At 40.7% G+C, this 12,768-nt stretch overlaps 1 protein-coding gene across 1 annotated transcript in view; it reads left to right on the top strand.

Moving 5' to 3' along the window:
• Nucleotides 1-11,887, top strand: part of MYPN (myopalladin) — a 101,839-nt gene extending 89,952 nt beyond the window's left edge. Inside the window, exons 18-20 of the mRNA XM_028512922.2 lie at nt 499-664; nt 2,067-2,200; nt 5,671-11,887. Coding sequence (XP_028368723.1) covers nt 499-664; nt 2,067-2,200; nt 5,671-5,840 — 470 coding nt within the window. The 3' untranslated portion in view covers nt 5,841-11,887. The remainder of the gene's footprint in view (nt 1-498; nt 665-2,066; nt 2,201-5,670) is intronic.
• The last annotated feature ends 881 nt before the right edge of the window (nt 11,888-12,768 follow it).

Here is a 12,768-nt window from a genome sequence, read left to right as displayed (position 1 = left end):
GAAAAGAAAGCCTACTTAGGAAGCATAATTTGTGTGTTTTTCTTTAATAGAACACTTCTTTTAACTTTTTTGTAGCTATAAACTTCTTCAAAATAAAAAGCTCAGGAAACTTAATATATCTTATGCAAAATAAGTACCTATAAAAAAGAGAAAAGGATTATGTCCAGTACATAAAATACATTGTTTCTCAAAGTGTACTACTGAGCAATAAAAGAAACTCCTTAAATTTCACACCCACCATTTGTATCGCCTGTGTGTGACCCAGGTCCTTGAGTGGTGTCTCTTATAGGGTGTGCAGAGACTGGTCCCTGATTTCTTTGTCCCTCATTTCTGGAGCCTTTATGAAGGCAGCATGCTCCACTTAGAGGAATGAGAAGTGTTCTGAAGGAGGTAAGGGGGTGGGTGCCCTCTCTGCTAAACGCCAGAACTGTAGTGAGTTTGAGGAGTAAACCTGAAGGCACTTACTATTCCAACAAGAATGGTCCTTCTTTTGTTCAGCCAAAGAAGTGAAGAAAGCTCCCGTGATCCTGGAGAAACTGCAGAACTGTGGGGTTCCCGAAGGCCACCCCGTGAGGCTGGAGTGCCGGGTGATAGGCATGCCACCTCCCGTGTTCTACTGGAAGAAGGACAATGAGACCATCCCTTTTACCAGAGAGAGGATCAGGTACAGTCGCCCCCTACATTCAAAGGGACTCCCAAACGCAGTGCTTCATCCAAACAAGTTCGTAGCTTTTTGAATCTGGCGTCTTTCACTGAGAGTAGCGCGTTTGAGTTTTGTCCATGCTATTGTACACACCGAGAATTTCCTCCTCATTGTTGCTGGAGGGTAGTCTATTGTATGAATGTCTCACCATTTTAAAACCTTAGTTTTTAAGTCTCAAAATGTACGAGAAGAAGCATTTGAGATCTTGCTCCTCAGCCTATGTCATCAGTTTGGCTCAAATAAATTCCTATGAAAATTTAAAACAAGCAAACAAACAAATGTACAAGGAATTTATGATGACCATGCATAGTTTGTATCATGTATCTTTAGTCATATTAAGTACCCAGGAAACCTCTCTGACAGTAATAAGCTAAAGTAAAATAAATCAAAACAAAACATTAAGGCAGTTATAACCCTCTGTCCATTTCTACATGGTTGATTTTAAAGTAACTTTAAGGATCCAGTTTCGTAGCGTGGATGTCTTGCTTCATATCCCCTAACCTCTTTTATTTCTTTGCCATTTAGGTTTTATGCCACAAGGGGGCAAGCACTCAAAGGCAGCTGATGTACAAAAATTCCTACTGAGAATTATTTTTTCACAGTCACTGGAATTTGTCCAGAGAATGTTGTAGCTGTCAGGTTTTACAAAATTTGGGCATCTGAGAAGTCTATGTATATATAGGTCAGACTTTTTCTCTGGTAAAACTTAAGCAAGAACTGAGAATATTCTCAAGTTAACACTTCAGTCTAAGTGAAGGTAACATGTTAAACCCAGCCTGGAATTCTGGTGGAATTATCCAGGCTTGCAGTCTTCAGCTGAGGTGGAGAACTACTGATGCAGAGGAAACAGCCAGAAGAGCATGCTGATTTGCTCCTGAACTGGATTAACCTAAGTACTACACATGCCCAGTTAGTTGCATTAAGAAATACTCCCTCTTAAAAAAAAAAAGAAGAAGAAGAAGAAAGAAGTATTCCCTCTAACAATTCATCTTTCCCATAGCTTCCTAATAAAGGTCTTGTTGAAATGTCCAGCCTGGTTTGGAAGAGATTTTTCTGGACTTTGGTTGTGACAAGTAGGAATACCGCTGGTGGGAACTAGGACTCTGGAAGAGTTGGAGCAATGGCAAGGGCAAGAAAAGGCCTCAGCCTTCACTACAGCCTCAGCAGGTTCATTGCTGCTCTTTTGTGACTTCTTTTCATCTTCAGGCTCACCTTGAATGTTTGCTTCAAGCTGAGCCCCCCTTTCCTCCACCTAGGGACAGAGAAGGGAGGGGAAGCAGTGCACTGCTGGAATTGTCCTCTAACCTTGACAAGAATGTTTCTGTCCCCAAATACAATATGATATATTCTTTCTTTTCTCCAGTATGCACCAGGACACAACAGGGTATGTCTGCCTCCTCATTCAGCCAGCCAAGAAATCAGACGCCGGGTGGTACACGTTATCAGCCAAGAACGAAGTTGGCATCGTGTCGTGCACTGCTCGGCTGGATATATATGGTAGGTATAATGACATCAGTTGAATATCTGTGTGTGATGGGTAACTCAGAGAATCTTTTTTTTAAAGGATAGGTGTAGTATATTTCCATAAGTGAATTGGATGGATTATATTTAAGTGCTTAAGAGGTAGACTTTGAAAGTTATTTCATCTTTAAAAGTAACTCAGGGCTTTGCACACTTTTACATTTTACTATGATCTTAACCTTCTTCCAAACGAGGCCCTCCAATACTAGGGATCACAGTGGCGTCAGAGTTTACATGTGCGTGTACTTCCGATCACCCAGCATCTTCATGCCATCTCCCTGGTACCAAGGGCCACCCAATGGAACTCCTTCCAGCCACACCAGCAGACTTCTCCTGGTACCATTAATTTATTAATTCATTTCACAAATATTTTTGTCCCAATTCCACAATCAGACTAATAATAAAGAGCTGTCCTAAAAATAATATCAAATGACATTTGTATAGTAACTTATAATTTACAAAAAATGGCACCCTTAGATCTCTTGAACCCATGAGATTTCTGTAATTGTTGTTACTCTTATTTAAATGTTGAAGAAATTGACTCAGAGAGGTTAAGTGACTACACCCAGGATGCAAACCCTAGGTTTTGTATCATTCCTTTGAGACATATTTCTAATTTTAAAAGTACTTAATGAATTAATCTTTATTGATATGTTTGTATACTCTATTCCTGTTCTCTATAATTTTGACATTAACTAATATTTTTGGAGACATGTTCCTTAACCCAAATGAGTGATGCCTTTTTTTTTCTCCTTTAAAAAAAAAAATTGTTCACTTTCAAATATATATTTTTCAAGATTTTATTTATTTACTTTTAGAGGGGAAGGGAGGGAGAAAAAGAGGGAGAGAAGCATCAATATGTGGTTGCTTTTCGTGCACCCCCTACTGGGGACCTGGCTGGCAACACAGGCATGTGCCCTGACTGGGAATTGAACCAGTGACCATTAGGTTTGCAGGCCAGTGCTCAATCCACTGAGCCACACCATTCAGGGCCATAATTGGTCACTTTTAAGGTTTCTTGTTTATTACTGGTTTAATGTGATTAACCAGAATAACAAGAGTAACTGTCTAGAACTGGAGGCCCCTGCTATTCACAGGTACACACCAGGTATCCCTTTTTAAAATGTCATACAGTGCTGCACGTGGGTCACTGGTCAGCAGTGACCACGGAACGCTGTGGATGGCTCACCGAAAAATACGCGAGAAACAAACATGCACAGAGACAAACTAGTTTCTGTGGGGAAGTAGGGACGAAATGGCCACCCCCCCTAGTGGGGAGCGCCCCATTTACCATCCATACCTGCTTTTATTGGGCTCATTTTGCATAATAATTCAGGTAAAGTACAGTACTCATTAGGGGGAAGTAAGGAACTATAGAAAACAAGGAACTCTGCTGGTCTATTGAGTCAGGGTCAAAGAGCTGTAAGACTTTGAGGAACCAACTTCCTCCTTGGACCCTTCTCATTCAACTGAGAGCATTCTAAACAAAGAAGGTTTCACAGTAATTTACATGTTCTTTCTTAGGCCTGATCACCCGGGGAATCTGCCCTTATCAGCACAGAGCTGCACCACCCTGTCATTGTTTCAGGCTTAGCACGGGAACTAAGGCAATAAGGAGATTTTCTCCCAGATGATGAGAACTCAGGCTATGTCAAAGCAAGGGTCCATCACCCCCTTTTGCTGCAGCCCCCCAAATCCTTCTTTTGGGGGGGCCTCCCAAAGTGATCGTGCCTGTCTTAGGTCATTCCCCCCCGTGGGGAATCTTACCCATCTTTGGCTAACCGACCAAGCTTTTGGGGGTTCAGTTATGAATAAAGCAGCAGAAGCAGCATTCCTGCCAGGGAGATAAGCTTTTGTCTCCTTGCTGGCTTACGGTTCCAAGGGCGTTCCCTTAGCCTTAGCCTAGGCGGGGGTTTCAGCTTCTGATACCAGTCAGGGCAGTTCCCAACAATACAGGAGGGGGCTTGGCCTGCCCCCCAGGTCTAATTTTCTTAGGTCTAATATTATGATGTGTTTCTTGATCTAGGCTAATTCCTTCAACCATGTCACAGGCCTTACTGTGTCAGAAGGAAGTAGGTCTCCAGCTCAGTACCAATAAACCCTGAAATTGATGACTCTTGTCCCAATCCTGCCCTCCAGTGGCCAAGTTCCCAGTTTGCTTTGTCCTGGCTCACCTCTTCTTGGCTCTTGTCCTGCTTCCACAGCACCAATAGGAGGCGCTATGTCCTTAGTTGAAACCTGGGGGGGGGGGGGAGACTAGGGGATGATGGTCTTGAGCTAAAGTCAATCTGCTATGTCCCTTCCCACTGTTTCCTGCCTGTCTGAGGAATGGGGACAGTAGGCTCTCCTCTCAGCAAAAAGACAGTGTTTAATAGTAGCAGTTACAGTCACCTGGGTAGGAGGTCAGGGAGAGCAGGGAAACACTAAGAGGAGTTGGACGGGGGGGAGAAGCTGGACCAGATGGCTGCCTCCCAAGTGCCTGCTCTTTAGTGGAATCACTGTAAGTTTTGTCCTCAGTGTTGTAGTTTTCGAAGGCTGATTTTATCACTTCACTCAAAAGTATTTAAACTCTGCAAAACTGATTCAAAACAATAAAATCAACAAAGGACCAATTTATAAATGGAAATGCTAAAAAGGTCGATACCTTTCTAGAATCCAAAGCCTCAGCATTCCCCACCTGATGCTCCCCTTCTCCACATCAAGGCCTCTTGTAATTTCTGCTAGGTAATTTCTCCTCGGTAATTTCTGAGTCAGAGACCACAGTGGGGATTGGGCATTTTGGATGGGTATTTCATTCAGGCTATAGTTCAAGCCTAACGATTGGTAAAAAACGGGGTCTCCTTTTGGACAGTGCTTGGTGAACACAGAACCTCTAATACGTTCTCTTTTGCCCTGAACCATGATTGGTGGCACATAATTACTCTTCAGTCTTCTTGCTATAAAACTCACTGGAACCTAATTAGGGTTCTGGGTAGATAATGGCTGATTAGGGTGATGAGAATGTGGGTGGGTACTTCTCAGAGGTCCAGACCCATCTTTTGGCTTCCATTTCTGCAGGTTCCTTGTCTGCACCTTCCAAAGAGCCTACGCCCTCTCTACACTGCCCCTTGCAGGCCCCACACTAGGTTGAAGAGAAGGAATAATTTTGATAAACAACCCTACTCACCCACTCTTCTTTCTGATAGTCCCAGATCTTACTGGATTAGAATCACAGATTTTGGAATTAGGGATTTAGGAGACCACCAGCCCAATTTCCCTATTGCTGGCCAGGAAGGAGAGATTTTATTGTTCTCTTTTACAAATGAGGCATTTCAGACCTAGTTATATTTAAAAGCTTTACCAAGATCCCACAGAAAGTACTGGAGTGGTAACAGAATGCATGCCTGCAGTGCACCCGCTAGACTGTGCTCCTTTGATAACAACACGTTCTTTGGTCCATTTTCCAGCTCAGTGGCACCAGCAGATCCCGCCGCCCATGTCCATCCGGCCCAGTGGCAGTCGTTATGGATCTCTCACCAGTAAAGGACTTGACATTTTCTCTGCCTTCTCCTCAATGGAAAGCACGATTGTGTATTCATGCTCTTCTCGGAGTGTAGTAGAGAGTGATGAACTTTAAGAAAGTCCAGGTACCTGCTGTGCAAGGGGGAAGACTGTGGAGGGGGAAGGTGGACAAGCCAGAACCAGTGGTTTCCAAGCAACTGGATTTGAGTAAGTTCCAATGCCGCTGGACCTATGGCAAGAAGTGCTTTGTATGAGACAGCTGGGGACTCTTGCAGTCTCAGCTGGGGAAGAGATATAGGTCTTTGCCTTTTAAAGATTCCAACAAAACATGTGAGGAGACAATAACAGATGAACCAAAGATGTCATGCCGCTGCCATCCACTGCTTTGGGGAAAAGCTAGCATGCTCCCTGCCCCATGCTATGTTAGGGATGTTTAGGCCTTGCTAGGAGCAATTAGGGGCCATATGCTTGGGCTGAGAAGAGTTAGACAGTAGTGACCTTAGGTGTTACTAACACCAAAGAGTGCAAAGGAAAAAGATGGGAAGGTCTCCAGCAACCTTCAGTGATTACATTCATAGCTGTAGTTTTGGTGGCTTAAGACAGCTTCTACTTAGCCCTAGGAGATCATGCCATACAACTCACATGTGTGGAGAAGCATTTTTTATTTGCTTATCCTGAGTGTACTGAGCCACATAATAAGGCAACAAAATGTGCTTGAGATACAAAATCACTGAAACACTCAATATTGCACAGTGCAGTATTCTATAGCTAGAAGAGGGCTCCACCCACCTGTCTGCACCATATTCTTTTGGATACAATGGTGATTGGTTTTTCTTTCTGAATTTATATATCCCTAGACTCTAGAACTAAGGGGTTGTTAATAAACTAACCAGAAAAATCTTCTCCGGAGACACTCTTTACACTACTATCTTCAATTGCCACTTACAAAACGGACAAGAATTATCACCCTCTGCCCATAAATATACTGATCCTCCTGCCCCTCCCCTCTCCCAAAAGTCTGGAGTGTGCGACAGTGAGAGAAGAAGAGATGCAACAAGGGGAGAAGTGATGAGAGAGTGTTCTTCACTTGCCCTCACAGAGCAGTGGTTGTGGGATGAGAGGTCTTTAATGGTTGTGAACTGCTCTGAGATCATTCATCAAATTGCATTTTCTCCATATAAAATATTATGCTAACTGAAAAGGTGGAGGAAAGGGGAATTTGCCTCTTTTTTCTAACCCACCAATTCAAAACCTGCCTTCCAACTTAAGGAATTTTTAGACTTAAGTTCACTGCAATATCCCCAGTGCCTAGAAGGGTACTTAGCACAGAGTAAGCATTCAATAAATATTTGTTGGATGAGTGAATCTTACATTAGACAGAGAAATCTACAATTAATGCACGAGTCAAAAAATTGTCCTGGGGATACTCATCACAGCATAGTTCGCCCCCAGGCTCACCAGTGACATGAATTGGAAGTATCTGTCCCAGCAGGCATCTTACTCAAGTGAACAAATAGTAATTGCTTAGAAAGGCTTGAAATGTTCTTTTTCTTTACTTCAAGGCAAGGATATTCAGTATAAAAATAAGTTCATTCACTCAAAAATCACTTTTGTGTATGTAAGATGCTATGCTTGAGACTGTGGGCAATGCAAAGAGACGAAGAAGACACAGTCCCTGCCCACAGGGAGCTTACAGTCTAGTAGAGGAGATAAGATAGAAGCCACGCAGAGTGCTGCTTCTTAGCACTTGTTTTAGGACAAAAAAAGTCTATTCTTTATCAAATAGAAGTTTCTAGATCTCTTCATCCAACATTTTTCATGTCTCTAAAATCAAGGCTTCAATTATTTAACAGAATGATTAGACTTTGCTTCCTCTTTTCATGTATGCAGGAACAATGCTAAAAATATAGGCAACTGCAATAAAAATAGAATGCATTTAACATAGAATGCATCCTGTAAAATGTTCTACTTCCATACTGGCTTCTATTATGAAATCTATTAACCAAAGAGAAGTTTCTAACTCCAAGGTGGTCTCTTCACAGTTATACACCTGACCTCCCCATCACATTTACTTTTGAAAACCCGACAGTTTTCCCAGGAAAGGATATTCTTCATCGTTATATATCTTAGCTTTCTGAATATTTTATTATCTCTTGGCTTCTAGTGTTCAACAGAGACCTGGGATAAATATTCTATTTATCCATTAGATGGTGCTGTCTGACCTAAAATATAGAAGCCTTCCCCTCCACCCGCCACCTCTGCCCACCCTACCCCCCACCTTCCAATTTGAAATTTGAGCTATTTATTGGCTTATATTAAAGCAGGGTTTCTCAGCCTCAGCATCATTGACTTTTGGGGCAACATAATTCTCTGTTTGGGGTGGAGGGACTAACCTGGGCACTCTAGGATGCTTAGCAGCATCCCTGGCCTCTAACCACTAAATGCCAGTAGCATAGCAGCCCCTGCTGGGGTTGTGGCCACTCAAACCACCCCCAGACATTGCCATATGTCCTCAGAGATGCAGAATCCCCCTTTGCTGAGAACTACTGAGTTAAACAAATCAGTGTCCTGCTTTGAGAATTCCAAAAGAATTCAGTTACAATGAGGAATACTTATATAAGAGATTTTAGTTCTGCTGGGTATATCTGGGTATACTCAGCGTATCCAGAAGATTCATCATCTTCCTTTTTGTAAGTGATTCTTCAACCCAGTTTAATAATTTCTATTAATAACACACAGTCATCCAAATAAAAATCATCCAAGTCATTTTTTACTTCCTTTATCCCATCAATTGATAAGTCCTGCTTACTCTAACACTATGATTTACATTCAGCCCTTCCTTCTCATCCCCTACAGTTCTCCAGTCAGACTTTCATTATTTTAGTAATTTCCTTCAGTATTCCTGACCTCAACATGATAAAATACTTTTAAGTGGCTTTTCTGCCTCTAGTCCTATTGTTTCTCCCCACTCAAATCCAGCCCAAATCTCAGCATCGCTCATCCTGCCCAAAGTACTTCTCCAGCCTTACCATTCCCCCATTTCAAACCCCAGTGGCTCCCTGGAGCTAACTCAGGTGCCAGCTGTTCTGCCCTGTTGCTCCAACATGATCCCAAAGCTTTTCACCCATTACTCAGAAAACATAGCCAGTGTGGCAGCAGACGTATTAACACAGGCCCCTGCTTTCCAGCCACATGCCTCCCTTTTGTCTCCACCTGGAAGTCTCTCTCCCTAGTCAACACCTATAGAAATCCTACCTGTTCTGAAAGTCCATCGCAAAGGCCACTGCCTCTGTGAATTCCTTTGTGATCCCCCTCCCAGACCCCAACCAAATACAATTCCACCTTCCTTGAAACCTTATAGTGAATGTCTTGAGTCTGGGAGAAGAGAACTTTGTATAGTATTTTATGTAAAACACAGCCTCTATACATCTGCCTACACTAGATTTTAGCTACCTGTCGGTATGGACTGTGTCAAAAGTTTGCCATGTACCTTATAAGAGCAGGCACTCAATAAATATTTACTGATCTAAATTGAACTTTAAAATCCATGTAAGTCAATATTTGTTTCCATATAAAGTGAATCTCCTGGGGAGTTTTTAAGAATCCCGGTGCCCAAGCCACAACCCCAAATCAGAAAGTCCTAATTTTGGAATTGTGGCCTAGGCACCAGTGTTTTTTAAAGCTCCCCAGGTGATTCCAATAAGAACAAAGGTGCAGAAGAGTCGTTTCAGAACTCACCCAGAAAGGTCCAAAGGGACGCAGAGGACGGAAAGCTGTTGTGCCGGCCTCGGTGAAGGATGTGCTCCCCCTGTCGCCCAAGCAGTGCCAGCACGCCTGGAAAGTAGAAATAAATGCGCACTTTGGCCTCACGAGCCCCTAATGTTTTCCATAGTGTTCATTAGACATGTGGCATTCTTGAAGCCCCCCAGGGAACCTCAAAAACATGTAAAAATGGACCAGGGAAAGAGGGAAAGTTGGTGCAATTCATCTGGCCCTTTGTTTCAAAAAGCCGTACTGATCCCGTAAGAACCCTCCTCTCCAAAGAACTGAAGGGCTTTTTATAACGTAGTCAGTCACAGAAATGGGGTCGGAGGGAAAGTGGAGAAAGAAAATGAGCCATCAAAACCTCACTGCCTGTTAGAAACATAGTGTCCTTCACCAAAGTAAGATTTGAATCATAATTGCCAAGTAGTAGGACTGGTTTAATGCATTTTGTAAAAAATTTTTACTTGTCACTTAATGTTCATAGGCATCCAGTGAGAAATTAAATGGTCAGGAGACTAGCAGTGATAGAGCTAGAGCCTTGAATGACACATGTCATGGAGAGTAACTCCCAGAGGGGTGAAAAACTGACTTTTGTAGGAACGGGTTGATTTGGATAATCTTCAAATGATAAATGGGTTGCCTTCTAAATATTCACTTGTAAATTGGTTGTTTAAAACTCAAAATCCATTTTCTTACACATGTACCACCCAATGCTACTTTCCCAAGTGAACCTGGTAAAGCCCATGTAATTCATGACTGAGTTACAGTATTTAGTACAGCGGATTGGGCGATGATTTGGAATCCAGGCAAAACAGCCAGTAAAAGGAGAAGAAAGACTTCTTCCTTCTCCCTTTTTGTGTCTATGATGTGTCAAAGTTAAAGGATGTCTATGGTCCTTTCTGTATCTATCCTCAATCTGTGGTTTTTTTCCCTGGGTGCCCCAAACTCCATGCCCTGTAATCCGCCTGCTGTAACCCATTCCATCTCACCCCGCCCCTGTGAGCATGTTAGCATGCTTCATGATCCAAAACGATCTAACTCCAGTTCCATGCATCTTGTCTCGATATTCTGAAGAAAGTAGTCCAGGTGAACAGATTCTGAATGCCTTTAACTTGCCAGAGGTGCTGCATTTTAAAAGGGTTGCTTTCTTACTCCCATCAACTTCTGATAGAATTAGACAAAGTTAAAAAAAAAAAAAAGTCAGGCTGTGAGAAGTCTAGAAAACTGGCTGGGTCAAACACCCAAATTGTCCTCGTTGGTCACAGACTTCTTCAGGACTCCTCCTCCCCACATACTCCCAAAGCACCTTCCAAGCTGAGATCCTGGCCTGAGTCTGTTTGTATATGGGCTTTAAGTCGGCTGTAAACTTAAAGACAAATTTACTCATAATGAACTCTATTCAAGGTCCCCTACAGGGTCCTTGGGTAACCTGGTCTCAAAGTATTTCTGCTGAGGGTCAAGTTGAAAATCAATGTGCCTTACCAGTAAGATCTATAGTTACTTAGACTGCAATAGAATTTGCTACAGTTCTTTTCACCACTAATTGCCTTTTCTTGTTTTAAGTGGATCAATATTTCAGGAAGTTAATTACTAAAGCTTTGCCTGAAGAATGCCAAGCATCTTCTAAACTTTGACAATGTGCTAAAATCAATATGCTAAAAAAGTTGCAAATACTATGTTTTTAAAAATCTGTGCAGTGCAAAAGAATGCATATTTGTTAAAAATATGTTTGCCTCTTGTTTCTGTCTAATTATACATTAGTTAGCATATTTGGTATGATAGAACCATAAATAGGATGCCTTTTGTTAACATGTAAATAATGGTCACTTCAAACTCCGAAGAGCAATAGTCTTGAAATTGCACAAAATAGAGAAAACACACTTTTCAATCCTCTGAAAATTGTGCCATAAATGCTAAGAGTAAGCATAAAGAAAATGATTGTACTGTAGAAGCATAGAAACACTAATTTGCCAAAAGATTTAAATATGTTAGTGAATAGAAAATGTTTTGCTAATAATAAAAATTAAAATATTTCAACATTATTTGAAAATATTTTAAGGCTGAATTGAAATAAATGTACATTTTTCTTTAAAAAGCAGAAAACAGTTCTAATTTTCAGGTTTAATAATTACTTTGATGGTAAAAGAACTGATTTTTTAATGTACAAAGACATTTGTGATTTTAAAAGTGATTTTTAAAAATTATACTTATGATTATATAAATTACTACATGAATTATAACCTGGTTAACTATCTCCAGAGCTACAGAAAGATGACTGGGTTTTGGTCTTTCTAAATGAAAGACTGGACATTTTCTAAAATGTCCAGTAGATTCACCAGACTTCTCACAGAATGTTCTTTAACAATCTAAGATTAAAATTCATCCTGCTTCCTAACTGAAAACAAAAACACTTTAAAAAGTAAGACCTTTAGACCAGTTTAGGTTGGAAATTAGTGGAGACACAAGTATAGTTTGTCACACTATGATGTATTCTAACACCCACAAGAAACGTAAATTATTTTCATACAGTATGATAAGAGGGAATTCCTCAATGTTCTAAAATTTCAAAGAATCCAATAGTTTCCCCAGATTCAGTGAGCTATCTGCAAACTAGAGGCAGATTCTTGTAATTTCCCCACAATTAATGATAGAAGAATCCAGTGAACTATATACTAGTATTGACTACAGTGGTCACAACCAAAAGATTACTAAGTGTGTATATGTGCACAGTGTAAATGAGTTCACTGCATGTTTTAAGGAGAGTTAAAAACCTTGTAATTCAAATGACATAATTCGAATGCAACTATATTTTTAACACATTGGTAAATTAAATTTTATTTTTCAGTATTGTGATTTCAGAGATACCTTATCTCCTTTTCTGATTAATTTTCACTTTTTTTCACTCTTTAGCATTAAGCTTCTTGACAAGCCCTTCTCTCTTCCTTACCTCTATGTCAAGATAAAAATCTGTAAAATATTTAATAATATTAGGAGAGCTCCTTATTTCTAGGAATTCACCTAAGAATTCCTAGAAATAAGAGGAACTTTAATAATTCTGATAAATTTTCAGATACATTTTTTAATGTTTCTATAATTCTGGGTTCTCTATTTCTTTATCTATAAAATGAGCAAAATACTTGAGCCTTTCCCAGGATGGAAGATAGGATAAATAAATATTTATAAAGAGTTTATTTTAGAGATCCTAAAAAAAGTGGCAGCAGTTTTTTTTTATTCCAAGGGAAATGTTAAAAATACTTTTTTCCAAAGCAAGTAGTTAA

The sequence above is a fragment of the Phyllostomus discolor genome, chromosome 5 (assembly GCF_004126475.2).
Source record: "Phyllostomus discolor isolate MPI-MPIP mPhyDis1 chromosome 5, mPhyDis1.pri.v3, whole genome shotgun sequence".
Lineage (NCBI taxonomy): Eukaryota > Metazoa > Chordata > Mammalia > Chiroptera > Phyllostomidae > Phyllostomus > Phyllostomus discolor.
This window is presented reverse-complemented; position numbering and strand designations above follow the sequence as displayed.